A 20,727-nucleotide genomic window follows, 5' to 3' on the forward strand; every position below is an offset into this window, starting at 1 on the left:
AGATAGATAGATAGATAGATAGATAGATAGATAGATAGATAGATAGATAGAAGGTAGATAAGTAGATAGATAGATTGATAGATAGATAGATAGATAGATAGATAGATAGAAGGTAGATAAGTAGATAGATAGATAGATAGATAGATAGATAGATAGATAGATTTACTTAAAAGAATAAATAAATTTAGTTAGAACAATATCGGGATAGGGCAATGGAGTAGTCAGTACAGTACTTACTGAATCTGAGGACCTGCATTCAGCTCCACATCACCCAAATAAAAAGACAGACATTGTCCACATCTGGAACTCCAGCACTGAACATCAGGCACAGGTAGATCCCTAGAGCACACTGGCCTTCTAGTGTAGCCAAATTTGTGAGCTCCAGGTTCCAAACCCAGTCTCAAAAATTAAAGTGAACTGAGTTGTGTCTCTGGGACCCAAAGGTAGAAGGAGTTAAGTTGTCCTCTGACCTCCAAGGTGTTTCATGACTCGTGCACATGTGTGTATATGTGTGCATACTCAAATAAACGTGTGAAACACTTTTTAAAATTTAGGCCAGGTATGGTGGAAGACACCTTTAATTACAGTACTCAGGAGCAAAGACCAAGCCAGCTACACATATCGAGTTCCAGGACAGCCAGGACTATACAGTAAGACCTTGTCAAAAATAAATAAAATTAAAGAGGAAGTGGCTGGAGAGATGGCTCAGTGGCTAAGAACACATACTGCTCTTTCAGAGGGCCAGTGTTCAGTTCTCGACAGCCATGTCAGAAGGTTCACAACCCCTATAGCTTTGCAGGCTCCGTGCCCTTTTCTGGCCTCAGGCGCTTGCACTCACATGCATATACCCACAAAGACACGCACATATTGTAAATAGAATAAATCTTAAAAGAAAAAAAAGGCTTCACATCCCTGTCATCTCAGCACCAAGGAGGCTCTAAGCAAGGGACCCGGCCAACCGTGTAGCTGAGTCAGCAAACTCTGACCTTTGAGACCATGCTCAAAGGTGAGGTGGATAGTGATGGCGAAGACTCCCAGCATTGACCTCTGGCCTACCTATATGCCCACACACAAAGCACACATTTCTATGAAGGAGCGGCCAGGCATGGTAGCTCATGCCTGTGACCCAGTGTGGTAGCACTGGGAGGGTGAGGCAGGAGGACTGCTCTGGGTTTAGAGCCAATGTAGGTTAGAGTCAAGAAAGAGAGCAGAGGAACCCTCCACATCTGCTCTGGCAGTACACCGAAACTGCAAGACACAGAAGGCCAGCTAATGGATGACAGTGTTGTCTCTGAGGGGAACCTGGAGTACTAGGAACTGTGTTAGTGAGCCTTGTAGGACCATTTGGGTCTAAGCTGTAGAAGAAGAAACTGCCGGCTGGCACATGCCTTCAATCTCGGCAGCTGCAACAGGGAGCCAGGAGGGGTTAACCAAGGTAATTATGAGTTCATATGGAGCTATAGTGGTAAGATTCCTATCTCAGAAAAAAAAAAAAAAAGAAGAAGAAGGAAGAGGGAAAGAGGAAGGAAGGAAGGAAGGAAGGAAGGAAGGAAGGAAGGAAGGAAGGAAGGAAGGAAGGCTGTTGTATGAGCTGTTACACCTGCCTGCCCTTGGAAAGACTTATGACACATTCCAGGTAAAAACACAGTAGTGTCCTCAAAGGTGAGCCCCAGGGGAGCTTGAGCTTTCCTGGCATCTGAATGAGCTGTGTGGTGACCAGGAGAGAACTCCCTGACAGCCCTTCAGGAGCATCCCAGCGTCAGGGGCTCAGTGACGAGGTAGGCTGGCATGGCCTTAGAAGGAAGAGGCTGGGCCGGGCAGAGCTCAGACGGGGAAACCCAGAATCCTCTCAGATGGCACCTGGCCTCTGGTCCCCAGAGGCACCGTCATACCCTCAGGGGATTTTGGTGTTCAGTGAAAAGGGAGTTCTTGACAGAGGTTCAAAAATGTTAGCTTACAAAAATGAAACCAGTCAGTTTTCCTTCGTAGTCCTTAGTCCAAAATGCCAGCATTCTGTGAAAAACTGATCTGAGAAGCAGCTTTTTTGTTGTTGTTGTTGTTGTTTCGAGACAGAGTTTCTCTGTGTAGCCCTGGCTGTCCTGGAACTCACTCTGTAGACCAGGCTGGCCTCGAACTCAGAAATCCGCCTGCCTCTGCCTCCCAAGTGCTGGGATTAAAGGCGTGCGCCACCACCACTCGGCCGAGAAGCAGCTTATTAAATCTAGCCTTGTCGTATCTATTTTTCTAGAAGCAGCTCTTAAAATTTTGAGAAGCACAGTCTTTTTATTCCAGGGAGGCAGTTCTCTTAAAAGCTCTGGGAAGCCTGGGGCTAGCCTAGGCTGCATAAGTAGTTCCAGGCCAAGCTTGCCTACACAATTCTAAAGTTGGAGGAGGTATGGGAGACCGTGTATGTATGTAGAGTACATCTGTATGCGTGTGTGCACGTGGAGGCTAGAGGTAGACACTGGGAGTCTTTCCTGCCTCCCTCTCTGTCTTACTGAGATAAGATAGGATCCTCACTGAATCCTGTGCTTAGACTGGCCAGTAAGCTCCAGGAATCCACCTGTCTCTGCCATCCTGCCCAGTGCTAGAGTTACAGTCACATGCTGCTTATGCCAACTTTTAAAGATGTTTTTAAAGTATAACTCTGCATGAGTCTGTGTACCCCCAGGAGTGCAGGAGAACATCCCATCCCCTGGAACTGGAGTTAGAGGCTGAGAACCCAAATCTTCTGCGGGAACAGTTAGTGCTTTTAACCATGGAACCATCTCTCCAGCCCCATATGAGGGTGCCTAGGGATCTGAACTCAGGTCAGCACAGCACGTCACCAGCCAAGCCATTTCCCTATCCCTGAGGTGGGAGATTTTTAAAATGTTTTAGCTGGCATCAGAAGGAGGTGGAGTGTTGCATCAGCTTTTATGGGCACATTGCATGTGCACTTGGGGCTTGTTACTTAAGGTCTCTGGCTTTCCGTGTCTTCATCTTTAAGGTGAGGGAGAGAACGTGTATTTATAGGGCTGTTATAAGAGTGAAAGGAAGTGATGTAGGCGAAGAGCTCAGCACAGGACGAGGCACCACTGTCTGTACTCGGTAAAAGGTGTCTCTGCCTCAGCGAAAAGGCTCTGGGTAAAAGTGTTGGCTGTCAACGAGCCCAGGTAAAGGTAGAAGGAAAGACTGACTCCACAGAGGCCTTCTCTGACTCCACATATGCACTGAGGCATCCACATACCACACCATCATGATTTTTTAAAACAAGTGGTATCTCAGTGTTATTGTGAACAGGTCCCTGAAAACCCAAAGGAAGTGTGGTATCTCTAGATACCAGTGTAGGTTTGTAGAGAGTTAAACCTGGGTTGTTTCTCTAAGAGCATTCAAAGTTCCTTGCTGAGTAATCCAGTCCAGAATTTTTTTTTTCAGTGTGCTGGATATGTTTATTTTATCACTTGTCATAGTCCCCCATAGTAGATTATAAGGAACGAAACATCTGGGGATTCATACTTGAAACAGCATCAGCATCCATCTCACCCCACTTATGGGGGTCCTGGGGAGCAGAATCTTCCAATGAAGGCAGCTGGGGGGTCAGGGTGCCTAACCACAGAGCTAAACTGAATTGGCCCTGAAGGGCCCCACAGGCCTCACTATAAATGTATTCCTAGTTAGTGCTTGGGGTTGTGTTCGCCCGTCCAGGACCTGGCCCACTATAATATTTGGCCTGTGCTTCCTAGAACAGAGAGAGACCTTGGCTTAACAGCCCAAGTGCCCTGAACGGTCTGTGGATGGTGGGACAAAGGCTGGAAAACAAGACCAGAGGCAGCATACAGTGATTAGCAAGAACACGGGACTGGAGCTGCAGAGAACATGCCTGGTGCCATCTGTAGCAAGGCAGCAGCAGCGCAGATGTCCTCTCAGAGCCTGAGCCTCTAAAGGCACCTTTCCCTTACCCTGGGGACAGATGGGAGGGGCCTTTACCCACTCTCACCCAGCTCTCCTGGGGGAAGCCAGGGCGAGAAGGGTTAGGTAGAGGGGTTTTGACAGTAAGCATAGTTTGACCTGTCTACCGTCAAAGCCACCTGTACCCTGTGTACTCAGCCTGTTGTCTATGTGTGAGGACTGAAAGGAGAGATCATAGGATACAAGAACTGGAGTGTTAGCCGGGCAGTGGTGGCGCACGCCTTTAATCCCAGCACTTGGGAGGCAGAGGCAGGCGGATTTCTGAGTTCCAGGCCAGCCTGGTCTACAGAGTGAGTTTCAGGACAGCCAGGGCTACACAGAGAAACTCTGTCTCGAAAAAAAACAAAAAACCAAAACAAAACAAAAGAACTGGAGTGTGTGTTCCCTTCCACCTCCCGCTGGGGCTAGTGTACAGCCAGCAGAGGTAGATCCCTCTGAGGACCTAGACTTTCCCATCCTAGAAATAAGGGCCAAGTATACTGCCTCTCATCCAGTGTAAGGACTGGGATGGGGAAGGGCACTGGGACTTGGGGTCCACCTCAGTACAGGAGTGGCTGCTTGTGAATACAGCCTCTTGTCCCTCCCCCATCTTCATATGATAACTGGGATGGGGCCTGCTGCCTCTCCCTCCCCAGGAGGTTTCAGTGCTTCACTGACACAGTCTAGATTCCGGCTCCTGACTCTACAGAAGCTGGATGTTGCATCCGTGTCTGTCCCTTCAATCCAGGACCATGTATGTACTCTAGCAAAGCCCGCTCCTCACTAGAGGCTGCAGCCTAGAGAGCCACACAGCTAAGCCACACCACATGTCACCAGGGGTGTTCTCACAGCCCAGGCTCTGGATCTGAGACTGAAATCCAGGCTAGCTGTGTCTGCCGTCTCCTCGGTCTGTGCTTCCAGCAGCTCTGCAGACAGCCCGTCTTCAGGTGAGGCTGCAGACGTGAGGCCATCAGGGAGAGTCAGCTGAGGCAGGTGGTCTGCCTGGGCCTAGGCGCCTGGACTGTCTGGGAAGGAGATCTCAAACTCTGACCCTGACCACCCCATGGCTTCACCACCCCACTCATGAGAACTGCTGCCAGAACCAGTGTCCTCTGCAGAATTTTCCTGAGAGGATAACAAGTTTACTGGTCCAGAAAGTGCAAGCTCTTAGCAGCCTGTACTTCCATATGCCTCTAGTCTGCTGGCACCCGTCCCCCCAACCCCCCACATCCCCCCCACCCCCAAGATCATGACTCTCACCTGCTAATTCTTCTGGTGTTCTGGGGCCACAGAAATATTTTTAACTCAGGTTTTAAAAAAGAATTTGAATAATATCTAGGTGGGGAGGTGTATAATACCACCAGATGTAAGGAGCAGGGTCAAGAAGAGATAAAATTTGCTGGGCATAATGACCACTCTGGGGGCAGAGACAGAAGGCTTCCTGAGTTTGAAGAGTGAGTTCTAGGACAGCTAGAGCTACAGAGAGAAACTCTGTCCTGAAAATCAAGGGGTAGAAGGAGCAAAATAAAAACAGCTGAAATTCAAGGACTGGGTCTTGAGAGAAACTGTGGCTGGCATAAAGGATTTTATTCAGAGCCAGAAGCCCTGGGCTTACAGTTTGGACAGAGTAAACTGAGTAGCAACAGAGGGAGCACCATGTACTGGAGCTGTATTCTGTGTCTGTCACAAACCAAATGCTATCAACTTAGGAAGACCACACAGGGCAGAAGCCATGCTTCACATTTCTGTGGCCCCAGAACACCAGAAGAATTAGCAGGTGAGAGTCATGATGGGTGGGGGTTTGGGGGGACGGGTGCCAGCAGACTGGAGGCATATGGAAGTACAGGCTGCTAAGAGCTTCTTGCACTTTCTGGACCAGTAAACTTGTTATCCTCTCAGGAAAATTCTGGACTGGATTATTCAGCAAGGAACTTTGAATGCTATTGGAAAAACAACCCCAGGAGATGGAGTCAGACTGATAAGTGCTTATGCTCTGGTGAGATGAGAGACATTCTATGGCCTACCTAGGTAGTATTTAGCCAGACATCCTGTGTGTGCTCTGAACATCATTACAAGCAAGATGGAAATGTCCAGAGAGTGTACAGGAGGGTGACAGGGAAGGGGGATTTATTTATAATTGGTTGGATGAGCATACCCAAAAAGCAGTGTTGTGAATCTGTCTGCCTGGCCCAGATCTGTTCTCAATTTAACCAGTGACTGGACTGAAAATACCAATAGCAAGTTAATCATTTCTGTCGATGATGTAGAGTCTGGAAGGAATGCAGAGCCCATGGATGCCAGTCGGGTTCAGATTAATCATCCACACTACTTACAGCTCTAAGCCAGATAATGGAGAAGTCTGTTCTTACCGTCACATAGTCCACACTGGACAGGACAGGACAGGACAGGACAGGAGAGGGTAGCTTGTGTGAGAAAACCTGAGTAAGATTTCACTGACAGACAAGTGCTGTATGAGTTGGTAGTAAGATGAGGTTACAAAGAAAGACAATTGTTTTAATAGAAATAAACTGTGCCAGACGAGAGTGGTCACCGAGCCCCTGAGAGCTGCACTGCGAGCCGCACTGCTTAGAGCATATACTGTATGTATCTCCACACTTGCCACTTCACTTCCGGACATGACACTCTAACTTTGACGAGTTCAAATGAATCCAGGGGAGGGTGGCTTGAATGGATGGAGGATTTCAGAATCTTGTCAGGAATGTAGTTGAATGTTGGGGCCATGTAGCCAAGAAAAGGAGGCTGTTAATAGGATGCAAAGGCAGCAGTTTTAGGGATGCAGAAGGAAGACTGCCAGGGAGGGATTGATTCAACAACTGAGCTGCTTATAGGCCACTGGATTGAGATTTGCAGGGAGGCAGATTGCGAGGTGACTTGGCCACTGTCTCCCTCAGGAAAGCAAAAGCCTTGAAGAGTTTTCTTTGCCTTTAATCTGGTCTTCCCAGCACACCAATGGTTGATCAGGACCTGAAGTATTTAATCCTGGTCTACCTTTTAAGACCTTTGCTCAGCAGAGAACTGATCTGGCCAGAGGCAGCTAAATCCTGGTCCAGGGTAAGAGCAAACAAGTTTCTATTAGCCATCAGAGCCATCACCAGTCTTTCGGGCAGGTCTAAGAAGCCCATGCATTGTTTGATGCTTCATCAGATGCATCTTGTTTAAGTATGATGCTAACCCTATGGTTATGTATTTCTATCTAGGGGATATTGAAGCTTAGGCAAACAGTTAAGCCCTATAAAACACATGATGCTACACACCTGGAATCCCAGCATTCCAGAGTCTGAGTGAGGAGGAGAGCCAGCTATGTGTGTTCAAGACCAGTCTGGGAGTTCAAGGGGTGGGGTGCTGGGATGCCTCAGTGGATACTAGCATTTGCCACAAAGCCTCGTGGCCTGCGTTTGATCCCTGGGGTCCACATGGTAGGAGAGTGATAGGTTATTTCTCTGCCGCTGGTGAAGTGAGCCAGTTCAAGCCAGATTAGATTATACTAAAGGCAGGTTTATTGGGAAACTGCTGTTCGGCAAGTTCACTGGCCCCAAGGACTGAGGCCAGGGGAGTCGCATGGGGAGAGAGGGGCCTAGGGTAAAGAGAAAGAGAGAGTGTGCACTCACAGAGAGATGAGAAGAAGAGAGAGAGAGACCAAAATGTCTGGATTACATAGGGAAAGGCAACCCAGCCCCTGGGCTGAAAAGTTCAGGGTTGAGGGCAGAGTATGCCAGGTGGGGACTGAGGGATGCTGGGAGAACCTAAAGGCCAAGTCTGCTTTAGTATGTAAAGCTTGGTTCCTTGTCTGAGGTCTGAAACCAAACAGAGAGAAGTAACCCCTGTAAATTGTTCTCTGACCTCTATGTACACTGGCATATCTGTGTGCACGTATATACACACAGTAGATAAATTTATTTATTTATTTATTTATTTATTTATTTATTTATTATATATGAATACACTGTAGCTGTCTTCAGACACACTGGAAGAGGGCATCAGATCTCATTACAGATGGTTGTGAGCCACCATGTGGTTGCTGGGATTTGAACTCAGGACCTCTGGAAGTGCAGTCAGTGCTCTTAACCACTGAGCCATCTCTCCAGCCCAGTAGATAAATATCTTAAAAAGAAAATAAAAACTACTATGTTGGTATTAGGTTGAGGGATACCAACAGACTAGCCTGGGCTACATGGCAAAACTTTGTCTCAAAAAAGTTAAGAGGAAGGTCATTTGCCAAGGTCGCCTAGGCTGTGAGCCTGTGATGTTATCCTAGAGCATACTTATGGCCCCATGTCCCCTAGGCCTCCCCAGTGGCTATGGGGCAGGACTTCCCAGAAGCCCCTCTCCTTCTCAGCCCCCACCCACAATAGCTCTGCCTTCTTTCCCTGTGGAGAACTCATGGAGAAAGCCCAGCTGAAAAATTAGGCCATGCTGCCTAGCACACTACTTATTTTTTTATGACTAAGATTAAGCTGACAACCATGCAAAACATTGCAAACCTCTGTCGGCTGCAGATTTAATACCTCGCCCAGCCCACACAAATAATTCATGCTTCTGCATCGATGTCCAGAAAAAACAAATCAGCAAAAAGCTGGGCTCCAGCGTGTGTGAAGCAGCCACCTTCCCATTGAAGCTGCATGCCGGAAATACCCAGGCTCCAGGAGTGCACAGCTAGCATTTTGAGATTTTTTTTTTTTCTTAAAAGATTAAAGTATGTTTTCTCAAATGATTGAAGGTTGGTGGGAGGTGTAAATGTGGGCACTTGTCACATTAATTCCTTAGATGATTAAGCTCTTTGCCGCTTTTTTAAAGCTGTTTGCAGTTGGGTTTGATGTCCTCGTCCTGGGTGAGTGTGTTGTGGCAGTTACCAAGGTGACTTTAGCTGACTTTCAACAATTTATTTTTCCCTCCAGCTTGAGGCTCTCTAGCCCTGTGTGCTGTGTGCTCCCAGCCCCCACTCTGCCTCCCCAGGCTGTTTATCTGCATTTTTGCCTGGCCCACTGAGGCTGGAATCCTCTAGAAGCACCCACCCCCAGCAGGCCAGGCCTCAGCCCCAGCGAGCAGCCTGGCGGCAGAGAATAGGAGAACCTGTTATCAGATAAGAGTCACATCCTGGCTCTGCTGCTCTGCTCACTCAGTAGAGTTCAGGGTGGGGCTCAGTGGTAAAGCGTTTGCCTAGCATACACAAAGCGCTGAGTTTCAACCCCATTATCCCCCAAAATAAAGCTCCTGCTGTAACCTGGAGGTCATCTGTGCTCACTTTATTTATGAAAGGGCTAAGACCGTTTCCTTGCTTGCTGTGAAGACCCAGTGAGTGAACCTGTGCATTTAACAGAAAGCCTGACACAGAGGAAACAAACAGCGGTTGCTGTTTCCTATGTTCTGCTCTTATTTGAGCCCCAGGGTACCCCTATGTCACCTCTGAACCTATCTATAGTGCCTGGATGAAATGTGGAGCTGCCCTCCTTGGCAGGCAGGCAGAGAAGGTGGTCAGAAGTCCACGATTCATGCCACACTCATGCTCTTTGTTTGGCCTTGGATGTGCTTTTGTTGTTGTTGTTGTTGTTTGTTTTGGGGGAGTTGTTTGTTTGTTTGTTTTTTCAAGACAGGGTTTCTCTGTGTAGCCCTGGCTGTCCTGGAACTCACTCTGTAGACCAGAAATCGTCCTGCCTCTGCCTCCCAAGTGCTGGGATTAAAGACATACGCCACCACTGCCCGGCTATGTTTTCCTTTTTAAAAGGGAAGAGGTAAATTAAACAGGTTGAGTTTCTTTCTGATCTTGAAATACTGTGTGACCCTCTTGGCAGTGTTTGTCTCCTTCACCATTCTTGTGAAAGTGTTTGCCAAGGAAAGGCCGTTCCCAAGGCAGCTTTGGGAGCCACTGGAAGGGCTGCCTGGTGACAGAGTCGCCTGGGGGTGGGTCCTGGGAGGGGCAGACCAGCAGAGTGGAGCTGCCTACCTAGCATCTGGGGTGAGGGGCAGGCTGAGTCACTGCCTTGCCTCCAATGCTGACCTGAGACTTGCCCTGGGGAGGGGATCTGCCTGTCGGGTGCATCATTGGCTATGACCTCCCCCTCCCTCCCCTCTTCCTGCTCCTGGTGGCTGTCCAGCTCATCCTCCTCATCCTGAGGAGCTCCTACCTGCTGCTTGAATGATTCAAAAGCAAACAGAATGAATGCTCCAAGTCTGGTAGTTTGCTGGATACTTGAAGAATTGTTCTGGATTTCACAACCCAGACTGGTGAACCACCTTTTGAATGGAATCCATGGATGGCCCTCTTTTTCTGGGGTCGATTTGAGGAGTCAGTCAGGATAGCTAAATTTGAAACATAAAACTTAGAATGACAAGAGCCCCAGTAGCCCAGCTGTGAGATTAGCTGTTGGTAGGGGCTCAGCTGGCGGGACCTGAGGGGCAGTGACAGCTTAGTGTAGCCAAGGTCACTGTCAGAAGGATCTAATTCAGTGTTTACACACACACACCACACCACATGCACACACATGCGCACACACACATACACCATACCACATACACCATACCATATACATACTTTGTTAGCGTTTCTTCTAGGCTCTGCCCCACAGTTACTTGGCAACAGCCAGGTATGCCTGAGTCACTATAAAAGGGCTGCTTGCCCCTCCTCACTCTCTTGCTCTCTTACTCTCTTACCTTTCCCCCCCTCTGTCTCTTCTCCTGTATTACCCTCCCCCCTCTCTCTCCATGTGCTTCTGGCCACCAGCCTCTCCTCCCTCCCTCCCTCCCTCCCTCCCTCCCTCTCTCTCTCTCTCTCTCTCTCTCTCTCTCTCTCTCTCTCTCCCTTTCTCTCTATTACCCCCTCAACTCCCCTCCCCTTGCCCTAAATAAACTCTATTCTATACTATACCCATCATGTAGCTGGTCCCTGGGGGGGGGGGGGGGAAGGGATGCCTCAGCATGGGCCCGCAGAGGTGCCCCCTTCCACCTCACCATACCGCCCCTCTACTAAACACATTCCTGGTTCTTCCTCTTCTTTTTTATAAAACACAACACACATACCACGCCACATACACACGCAAAACATGCTACATACATATATAACACACCTCATACAGGACATTCACACACACACACACACACACACACACACACACACACACACCAGTAAAGCTCAGCTGAAGTTTACCCAGGCACACACATCTGACTGATTCCTAAGGTCCAACCTTCGCCTCTAGCAAAGGTTGTGCTGCTCCCTATTCTTGCTTATGTTGCTGCCTTGTCTGGCCCTGTGCAGGAGTGGCCTCACTCAGAATCTGCCAGGGTCAGCCAACCTGACCTTGAGCTGCTGTCCGATGACACCTTGGAGAGCTAAGAACCTCTAGGACAGCTGGGTAGTGGTGGTGCACGCCTTTAATCCCAGCTCTTGGGAGGCAGAGGCAGGCGGATTTCTGAGTTCAAGGCCAGCCTAGTCTACAAAGTGAGTTCCAGGACAGCCAGGGCTATACAGAGAAACCCTGTCTCGAAAACCCCCCCCCCAAAAAAAAAAAAGAACCTCTAGGGCATCAAGGCAAGGGAAAAAGACTCCTTAGAGTGACTGTTGATTTCACAGGCAAAACAGGCAGCTGTGCTGTGAACTTTTGTGTTGTTGGCCAAAGATGTGGGCTCTGGAACCTGAGTAACTTCAGACCAAATGCCAGCTTCACCTCTTCATTGGCTGTGCAGCCTGGTCACTCAGCTTAGCCCCTCTGTCACAGTGTGCCCACCTCATGGGGCATCAGGGGGAGTTGGCAGCCATTGAGAAGAGCTTGGCACCATGCTGGCCCTTGGCTAGTGCTTAGTGAAAGTGACCGTTACTATAGTTAACAGGCACCATAGTTGCTGACCAGAAACTCGTTCAGAAAATCCCATGTGCTCCTCCCCATGGTTTTGCCGTGTGCTTGCTTCACAGGAGCCGCAAGGACAGCTTGGGCAGCGACAGCTCCACGGCCGTTATCCCCCACGAGCTAATCCGCACACGGCAGCTCGAGAGTGTGCATCTAAAGTTTAACCAGGAGTCAGGAGCCCTCATCCCTCTCTGCCTGAGGTGAGCTGGAACAAAAACACTCCACATCAGCCCTGCAGTACATGCAGGCCTCAGAACCTCCATACACAACTCAGCTAAAGCTTTGGGCTAGCCATTTTAACCAGACAGGTTACCTGTGAGCATTTGGTCCCTAAGCAGTGTCGAGGGCTGGGGATGGAAGACAGCCACTCAGGCAGCTCTATCCTGGCCTGTGTGGGAAACTGGGGACTCTGTCACAGGCCCCTGCAGTGTCTTCCCCATCTAAGCCTCTGGGCAGTGCAGGTAGTTGAGAAGTCTTCAAGCAGAGTAGCAAGACAAGATGGCCCTACAGTTCGTTCCTAGAGAGAGATTGTTCTGTATCTCTTAACCTAGAGCTGTGACAGCCCAGTCACATGACATCCCCCACTCCCACCCCATTGGTCAGTCATCTGAGGTTTTTTTGTTTGTTTATTGAGGCAGGGTCTCACTATGTAGCCCAGGCTGGCCTTGAGCCTGTGCTTCTGAGTGCTTAGATTGAAGGTATGCACCTTACACCTGGCTTTCTTATCATCTGCTTCTCTGAGAAGTTTAAAAGTCAGATGCCATGGGGACTAGATGTTGAGAACTCTCATTTGTCTAGGAAGTGTCCTTCAGCTGTGCCACTTGGTCACTGGACCTCCCAAGAGAGTCTAGGATGGCCCTGCCATCCCATAAGCTGGGTCACAGGTCAGGAGAGAGAGGGTTCTGACAGGTTGGGCTCTGCATCTTCCTGCTTGATGCTTTCCCATGAGGACACTTGCTTCTTTACAAAAGCCAGTGACCAACCCCACAGACTCCTAGAGGGATCGGAGTCCAGCTGTCTCTCTCTGCTGCTGAGAGTCAGTATGCTGCCCTGTGGACAGAGCTCAGTCTGCTCAGAACACTGCACTAGGCTGGATCTCTTGCAGCTGCCCCCTTCCAACCTCACTTTGCAAGCTGAGGAAGCCACAAGAATACGTCTAAACTTGAGGGACAATGACTAGGAAGAATTAATGGCATAGTTTGGACCCTGCCCATGGATCCAAGAGCCAGGAGAAGTGGGAGGAGGAGTCAAGAGTTTAGCCAGCCTTAGCCAACTGCCCTGAGCAGCAGGCCAAAGGTAGCAAGTGGTCTGCGTGAGCAGGGCCTCCCAGGGCCCACACCGCAGGGCCGCCCAGGGCCGGCACCAGACTCCAGCCGATTCCTCCTAGCAGCCTCGTGGGCATAGGCCTGAGCTTTTAGCCTGGGGAAGGGTTTGTATGAAGCAGGCTGAGAATGCAGAACCAGTTTTTCCTCCTTCGATGCTTGGTATCCCTGCCCATCGGTTGCCACTGCCTGCTGTCCTCCAGTTTCCAGACTGGGGACTAGTGGTGATTTCTTGTGGTGACCCTGCTTGGCTTCAGATTATATTGTTTTCGTTTTTGTGTTTTTAAAGATTTGCTTATTGCCTCTAGGATAACTGTTTAAATGTTACAAGAGAGCCCAGGACAAAAGGAAGATTGTCCAGGGCACCAAAGCATCCTTGTGGGAGACATGAGTCCTTCATTCTGGGCATGACACTGAGCACACGCTTAACTTCCCTCTCTGGCCGCATTGTCGTCACCTTCCTGAGGTTCTCTGAGCTCTGATCTAGCATGTCAACTGGCTAGGAGTAAAGGAAGGATGCCCTTAGTGAACATGGCGGTGGAACCTTTCATTGCTGTGCTACAGTAAACATGTTTGGTTAACCCCCGTTAGTGAGCAGGTAGCTATCAGGAGGGCACCAACCAGGCACTCATTCTAAGGGAACATTGCTCTGTAGTCCCAGCACCTTGGCTAGACACTGTGTTCTAGGCCCAGATCCCCACTGTCTCCATGTTCCCATCCCCAGGGGCAGACTCCTGCATGGCCGGCACTTCACCTACAAGAGTATCACAGGTGACATGGCCATCACGTTTGTGTCCACGGGAGTGGAAGGCGCCTTTGCCACTGAGGAGCGTCCTTATGCCGCCCACGGACCCTGGTTACAAGTGAGAAGCAGCCCTTCTTCCTTCTTCCTTTCCTCCTGCTCCGCCCTTGCTGCCTGCCTTCCCTCCCAGGACAGCTCCTATGGCGCCCATGCTGAGCTAGAGGTTGTGAGTGTGGGTGCTGCTGTCCTCACAGCTGCAGGGCATTTCCTGGCCAGTGACAGTGGGAACCCAGGCATGAGAAGTAGAGAACTCCCCATACTCTGGGAAATAAGATCAGAAATGGAGGGTGCGGCGTGGGTGCCCCTCTCCAGTGACTGTATGGAAGTCTCACCAGAGTGCATAGGAAGTGAACTCTGTGAGTAGAGTGGGCAGAGCTCCCCACTGACAGCCAGTTGCTCCCTTTGCTACTGATGGAAACCATTGAACAGAACCTGACGGCTTGCCAGAGCATTCTGGTCTTCCATTCTCCTGCTTGGAGTAAGAATCTCAGCTGATGTCAAGCACAGCCATTGGGGCTAAGGGCTCTTAGCGTCTTTCCAGTGGCTGCACTGCCCAGGTCTCTCAGGGGTCAGCCATACTACTACTACTACTCTCCTTCTCCTTCTCCTCCTCCTCCTCCTCCTCCTCCTCCTCCTCCTTCTCTTTGGCTTTTGGCTTTTGGCTTTTGGTTATGATCTAGAGTAGGAGAAAAGTAATTTATCTTTCACAAAAATATCAGGAAAGGGAATCGGGGCTAGATATGTTAATCCACAACTTTAATCCCAGCACTTGGTAGGCAGAGACAGGGGGATCTATGAATTTGAGGCCAGCTTGTTCTACATAAAAAGTCTACCAGCTAGGACTACAAAGTGAGTGCCTGTCTGAGAGAGAGAGAGAGAGAGAGAGAGAGAGAGAGAGAGAGAGAGCGAGAGCGAGAGCGAGAGCGAGAGCGAGAGAGAGAGAGAGAGAGAGAGAGAGAGAGAGAAACACTATCAGGACTGGGAAAGAGAAGCTGACTTCATCCACAAGGTAGCGGAGCTCTGCCTGTGGCGTGTAAGAGAAAGCAGGAGGGTTTATAATAAAAGGCAAAGAATCACAAGAATCACACTGGCTTTGTGTGTAGCCCAGTCTGGGGTCTGCACTATTCATAATATGGGTATGATTTTGTCTGCGCATGTCTGCTTGCAGCTGAGCCTTCCTCCCTCAGAGCAACCTCCTCCCTGCCCCCCCCCCAAGTCCTAACCCTTAATTAAAACAAACAACAAACAAAGGACAGCAGCCACTCTTCTCAGACTCAGCCCAGAGGTACCCGTGGAAGCTAGTGCTTTAGGGATATTGTGTTCCATAAATTATCTTGCCTTTTCTACTGTTGTTATTACATTGTTTCATAACAAAATTACTTTGAACCATAAAGTTATAAATACATTTTAAAAGTCCCACTTGGTAAGGTTAGATTTCATCTGTGTGGTGTTGGTAGTTACTGTAGCAAAGCTCTGATGTGTAACATTTGAAATGAGCCCAGCACACGTGGAAAAGGCCACCCACACCCCACTCCCAACCCAGCCAGATCCTAGGCTGCCATCCTGCTCTGTCAATAACTGGTGGACATTGTCAGAATGAGTGTGGAGGTAGGAGATGGGGACCCCATCTCCCAGGACACCCCAGCCACAGAGAGTGCACAGATCATTATTCCAGAGTGAAACGCCATACTAGCAAGTCTTAGCAAAGTGCCAGTCGTGCTTCATCTGTGTGTACATCGGCAGTTTAAGCACATTTTGAGGAGGGTTAGGGACTAGGGTCTTCCTAGATTAAAGAAGTCTCTGTGTGCTTTTGTTCTGCCATCCTTCTAAGAATGTATTCTGGCCTGAGGGCTGCGATGGTCTGCACCTCTGGTTTTCAGATGCTCAGGAACCTGGGACCCCAGGAAACTCAGCAGATGTCTGGCAGCCCCCTCAGTATTCTGGAAGGAAGCTGCCTACACCCCACCCATTTCTCATGTTCCTACCCCCTGGCTGCTGGTGTTCCCACTCTGGGCACTACTGCCCCACCACCTCTCCCTCTCTCCACCCCGCCGCAGACAGCCCCTCAATGAGTTGGGGCCTTAGACACTCCCAGCACTTGGGTCCCCTCCCATGGGCTGTTGCCTGGGGAACCAGGGAGCGGTGGGAACGAGTTGCTGGCCTCGGCATGTTTCAATCAAGTTGCTGTGCTAGGAGCTGCTTAATCAAAGGCCTGTTATGGGCTCATTAGTGTGGTCCACCACGGGCCGCCCCTCAGGAGAGCCCTGGGAAGGCTGGCTTAGGTCCCGCCCTCCAAGCATGCACCCTTGATCACCAAGGGGTTTCTCAGGCTCTTTGCAAGGAGCCCTGGGAAACTCTCCATTTGACCTGCCCCAGTCAGCCCGGTTCTCAGCAGTGAAGCCAACACCCACATCAGCCTTCCTCCCCTCCTGAGAGCATCAGCATTTTCTGTTTCTGACCGCTAGCCTGACTTTTCCTTCAGGGTCTTGCCTCTGTGGTCACAGGCAGCTCCTGGGCTTGTGGGAACTAGGCTTGCAATGACTTATGGGCCTCTAGGTTGCTTCTGAAGGGCCAGCTGACTCCCCGGGAATCTATCGAACTTCTGGAAACCTGGGGTTCCACTCAAAGTCACAGATCAAGCCCCACTATGCCAAGCAGGGGCCCAGGCCTGTTTGGAGGGAGAACTCAACCCCCAGAGCCCTGTGCCTGCTCTTTACAAGGCTTCTTTCTGCCACTCCCGGGCTCTGCAGTGCCTCCGTGGGCCTCCGTGCCCAAGCCTATTGCAGGCAGAAGAGCAGGAGGCAGCTGAGTGCCGCAGGCATGGGGTGAGAGAGACCCAGCCCTCAGTCACAGCTGCAGTGGGAGGCCAAGAGACTGCCTTGCATCAGCCTTCAGCAGCCTTCGGAGAGCTCACTCCCAGTTTGGTACCTTGTTCTGGCTGCCGGCCTGGGGAAAGTCAAGGCAAAGGCATCCATCCTCCCAGTGCTGGGAAAGGAGACTGAAAGGAAAAGGGGAAGGAAAAGGAGACAGAGCCCTTTTTCAGAGCTGGTGGGATGGCCTCAGACAGGCTTCCATACACACCTCATCCTGGACTGCCTCATGGTTCTCCGTTTTCTACCACCTCAGGGGTCCCAGGCCTGGGGACCTCAGGACCCAAGGTACTAAAGAAGAGGGCAGGTGTAAACTCATACACTGGGGAATGCTGCCGAGGCAGGAAGCACCTCAGGCCCATACTCTTCCCAGAGTAGAGGCATGACTTCATCCATCCTGCTTTGTGTCACCCTTGAGATTATAGTCTGCAAACCAAGTTCAGAGCTTTGGTAGAAGGTCTCCAGACCCTGGAACAGGCCAGTGTCCTTTCCTACCCCTGGCACCCCTTCACTGGGGGTTGTGGCCTGTTGACTCTGAGTTGTCAGTCTTCTGAGCAGAGCCCCGCCCAGAGCTGAGTCAGTTCCGACATCAGTTCTTAGCCAGAGCAATCTGAAGGAGAGACACTTCAGTCCCAGAGGTCACAGAGAGGTCATATGACCAAACTTGAGATTATTTTTTTTAGGCCTTGCAATGCTTTCTCAGCTGTGTGGTGTCTGATAGCTCACCCAGGTGGCGCCCTTAGTCCCAGCCACTCCCAAGCAGCCCAATGGGAGGTCCTGGCTTGGGAGAAGACACCTCACAGCTGTTCCCAGTGGGAAACCTCTGCTGAACTCTATCTCAGCCCAGGAGCAGATCCCTTCAGCCAAGGCCCTGTGTTCTTCGGTCCCTGTGCACACCTTTGGATGCTGTGTAGAAGCCAACCTGGGAGTGCCCAGCCTAGCCCCTGGCACTCCCTTTTTGGCCTGCCATTTCTCCTTCTGGAGGGCCTGGTAGCTATACCTGGTTTCCTTTAGAGATCTTGCCTTGGGCTGTTTCAAGACCTCATTGTTGAGTCCAGTGCCTATTAAGTTTTAGAGCAAACTGTAATTCCCTGCTGTGTAGACAGAGCAGAAGTTTGAGCCTGCTTCTGGCCACCAAAGCCAGCTTCTCCCCACCCACCCCAAGCAGGAAATGAGTGAGTCCCCACTGCTCACAAGCACAGGCCTCTGCCCCTCCCAGCATGGGAGTGTCTGCCTGAGTGTGGGGAAGGGGAACAGCTGACAGGAGCCCTTGCTAGTCTCTCCCTCGCTGCCATCGTGGGTGCCAGAGTTGCTCCTTGGCAGGCCTTGCCTCTATAAAGAGCACATTTCCTTCCTGGAGAAGAGGAAAGGGAGGGAAAGAAAGCCAAGCTTGCTGGGAAGCAGAACAACGTGTCAACACAAGGAGCAAACAAGGCCCAAGACAAAGTGTGGATTGTCATCATACGGAGGGAAGGAATGGCACTGTCAGCCACTTAGAAATCCGTTGACCGCAGACCTTGGAATGAGTGTCAGGTTTGTAGCAGTCCAGCCTCTGCCTGCAGGGCAGCCGGGCCTGCCCGGGGCAGGCACCAACAGAAGATCACTTTTCAGGTTGCTTTCTGGAACTTGCTGGAACCTGGAGAACTGAGAGGTTGTTGACAATTCTTTCTCACCACCAATGAGCCAGGTTGTTTGACTGCACCGCACAGGTCCTGTACTATGAGCCCACTGGAGTGAGCTCTGTGCCTCGGCTCCAAAACCTATCTCCAGCTGACTGTGCCCTCACAGTCAAACAGTGGCAGAGCTGCAGCCAGTAGCTGCTGGTATAGACTATTCACAGTCCTCCTCCTCTGGGGCTCTTCCTAGCACTTCCTCCCGCTATGATCTCTTGGGGTGCATTGTGAAATAGCATTGCCTTGGGTAGACTGTGTAGAGCCCAGCATTTGTGTTCTCCAGAGCCCTCCAGGGGAACATGTTACTCAGATTGGTCCAGGGGCCCTTTCTCTCTCCTTAGAGGGTCTCCTCCCTCCAAGGGCTATTTGGTCATAAACCTCAGTGCTTTGTCGGGGTTCTTTGTGCAAACAAAATAGAATGCAGTGATCCTTGTGATGGCCTGTCATTATTGCTGCCCATCTTTCTAGACTAGAGGAACTCTTAAAATGTATGGACTCAGAGTGAGGTGTGCTCATATAGGCCTTTAATCCCAGTGTTTGGGAGGCGGAAGTAGGAGGATCTCTGTGAATTTGAGACCAACCTGGCTTACAGAAGTTCTAGGACAGCCAGAACTTCTTAAAGAAAGAGAGACTCTCAAACAAAGTATGGGCCCTAGCCATCAAGATGGCTTGAGGGTACATAGCAAGCCTTCCTTCCAGTTAGCCAGCATGCTCTTCTGTTTGTTTATTGTTAGCAGCTGTGTGTTTGTGATACTCAGGTTCCAGCCCTGTTGAGATGAGAAAATATACTGCTGACTGGGTTGAGGGTGCTTTTCTTTCAGGTCATTGTAAACACTGCTGTTACCTTCCCCTCAGAAAGAGGTGAGCCCTGAGTATACACACCTTTAGAGTTGGCACACCTTCCCCAAATAGGAAAAGAGCATGGTCTGTCACCACCAGGTAGACACTGTTCTGAAGTCAGGAAGACTGTCTTTTCCTTCTCTGTACCCAGTCATCCATGCATTGAGAACTAGAGTCGCCTCCCTCGCAAGCCCATAGCAGGACCCAAGGAAGAGATGCAGGTTAGCACTTAGCTCAGGCATACAAGGCAGGTACCTACTGCTACGATCCTTGACGGTCCTATTATTGTGACAGGCTGGCTTCTCTAAGCAGACAGTGAGCTTCAGGAGCTCCAAGCCCTAGACCTGCACAAGCTTTTCCCACAGTGGCATCACAACGGCGAGTCTGTTCCCAGTGAGGGCTCCCAGGAGCTGCTCCATCATGGCTGTCTATGTCCAGTATCCTGCTGATAAGATCTGTTAACATTCTCAGCCCCAGCTCTGAAATATACAAAGAACAGGGCCCGTTTGTTCAGTCCAAGCTTCTAAGGTTTAACTCCCAAAGGAAATTCAATCAGGTGCCTGGAGCTATGACAGTCTGTCGTGTTTCTGTGCGGAGGATGTCACCCTTAATATTATGTGGATCTCATGTATAGCTTTCCCCTTTAATTCTTTTAAAACAATGTGGTTTTCAGCAGAAACCAGCAAATCTCAAAAAGTGAAAACGAAGGCACAGCTAGGATTTGTCCCTGTCTCGGGGTCTTGTCACCCCTCTCCCAGCAGTACAAAATGAAGTCCACACTTGGTGGCAGCTCTGCTGAAAGCCTCCATAACTCACCAGTTCCAGACCTTTGACAGAGGAACTGGCTGAGGACTGGATTGTTGGTGGCCTTACCTTTCTTGTTGAAAAACACCCTTGGGAGTCTCCTTGGGTGGCCACTGTTCTTGGAACCCTCCCCCTCCCCATCGTACCTCAGTTCCAGATCTATTTACCGTTCCGGCAGAGCCCCTCCTTCCAGATTATTTGAGAGTTAGAAATGAACCCAGACGGGAGTCGCTGTGACATACCTGGGTCTGAGGTATGCTCGTGTTTGTGCTAGCATTTTCAGAGATGGCAACAAGCCCTGGAAATGCCAAAAATATGAATGCGACTTTATATTACTCAAGTGGACTGGTGATAACCAGTAGAGAAACTCGGCTTGGGGGAGGGGACCCATGGGATAAGAAGAGGGCTCAGGCTCCAGGAAGGAAGGCCAGGTGTGACTGGATGTGGCCAAGGACCAGAAAGTACCAGATAGACCGGAAAGAGCCAGCCAACCCCCTCTGGGGATCTTGGAAGAAGAAAAGAAATGAGTTCCTTGGGGAACATTCTCCTGGACACTGTTGGCTCTCGTGTTCTCTCTCTCTGTCTCTCTGTCTCTCTGTCTCTCTCTCTCTCTCTCCTTCCCTTCCT

At 50.2% G+C, this 20,727-nt stretch overlaps 1 protein-coding gene across 2 annotated transcripts in view; it reads left to right on the forward strand.

Annotated features, from left to right (window-relative positions):
* The window catches only part of Sufu (SUFU negative regulator of hedgehog signaling), a 101,479-nt gene that overhangs the window by 73,929 nt on the left and 6,823 nt on the right, over positions 1-20,727 (forward strand). For both annotated transcript variants that reach the window (XM_028774847.1, XM_028774849.1), the window contains exons 9-10: positions 11,855-11,989; positions 13,836-13,974. In XM_028774847.1, coding sequence (XP_028630680.1) covers positions 11,855-11,989; positions 13,836-13,974 — 274 coding nt within the window. The remainder of the gene's footprint in view (positions 1-11,854; positions 11,990-13,835; positions 13,975-20,727) is intronic.

This window comes from Grammomys surdaster, unplaced genomic scaffold, assembly GCF_004785775.1.
Source record: "Grammomys surdaster isolate TR1022 unplaced genomic scaffold, NIH_TR_1.0 66, whole genome shotgun sequence".
NCBI classification, from domain to species: Eukaryota; Metazoa; Chordata; class Mammalia; order Rodentia; family Muridae; genus Grammomys; species Grammomys surdaster.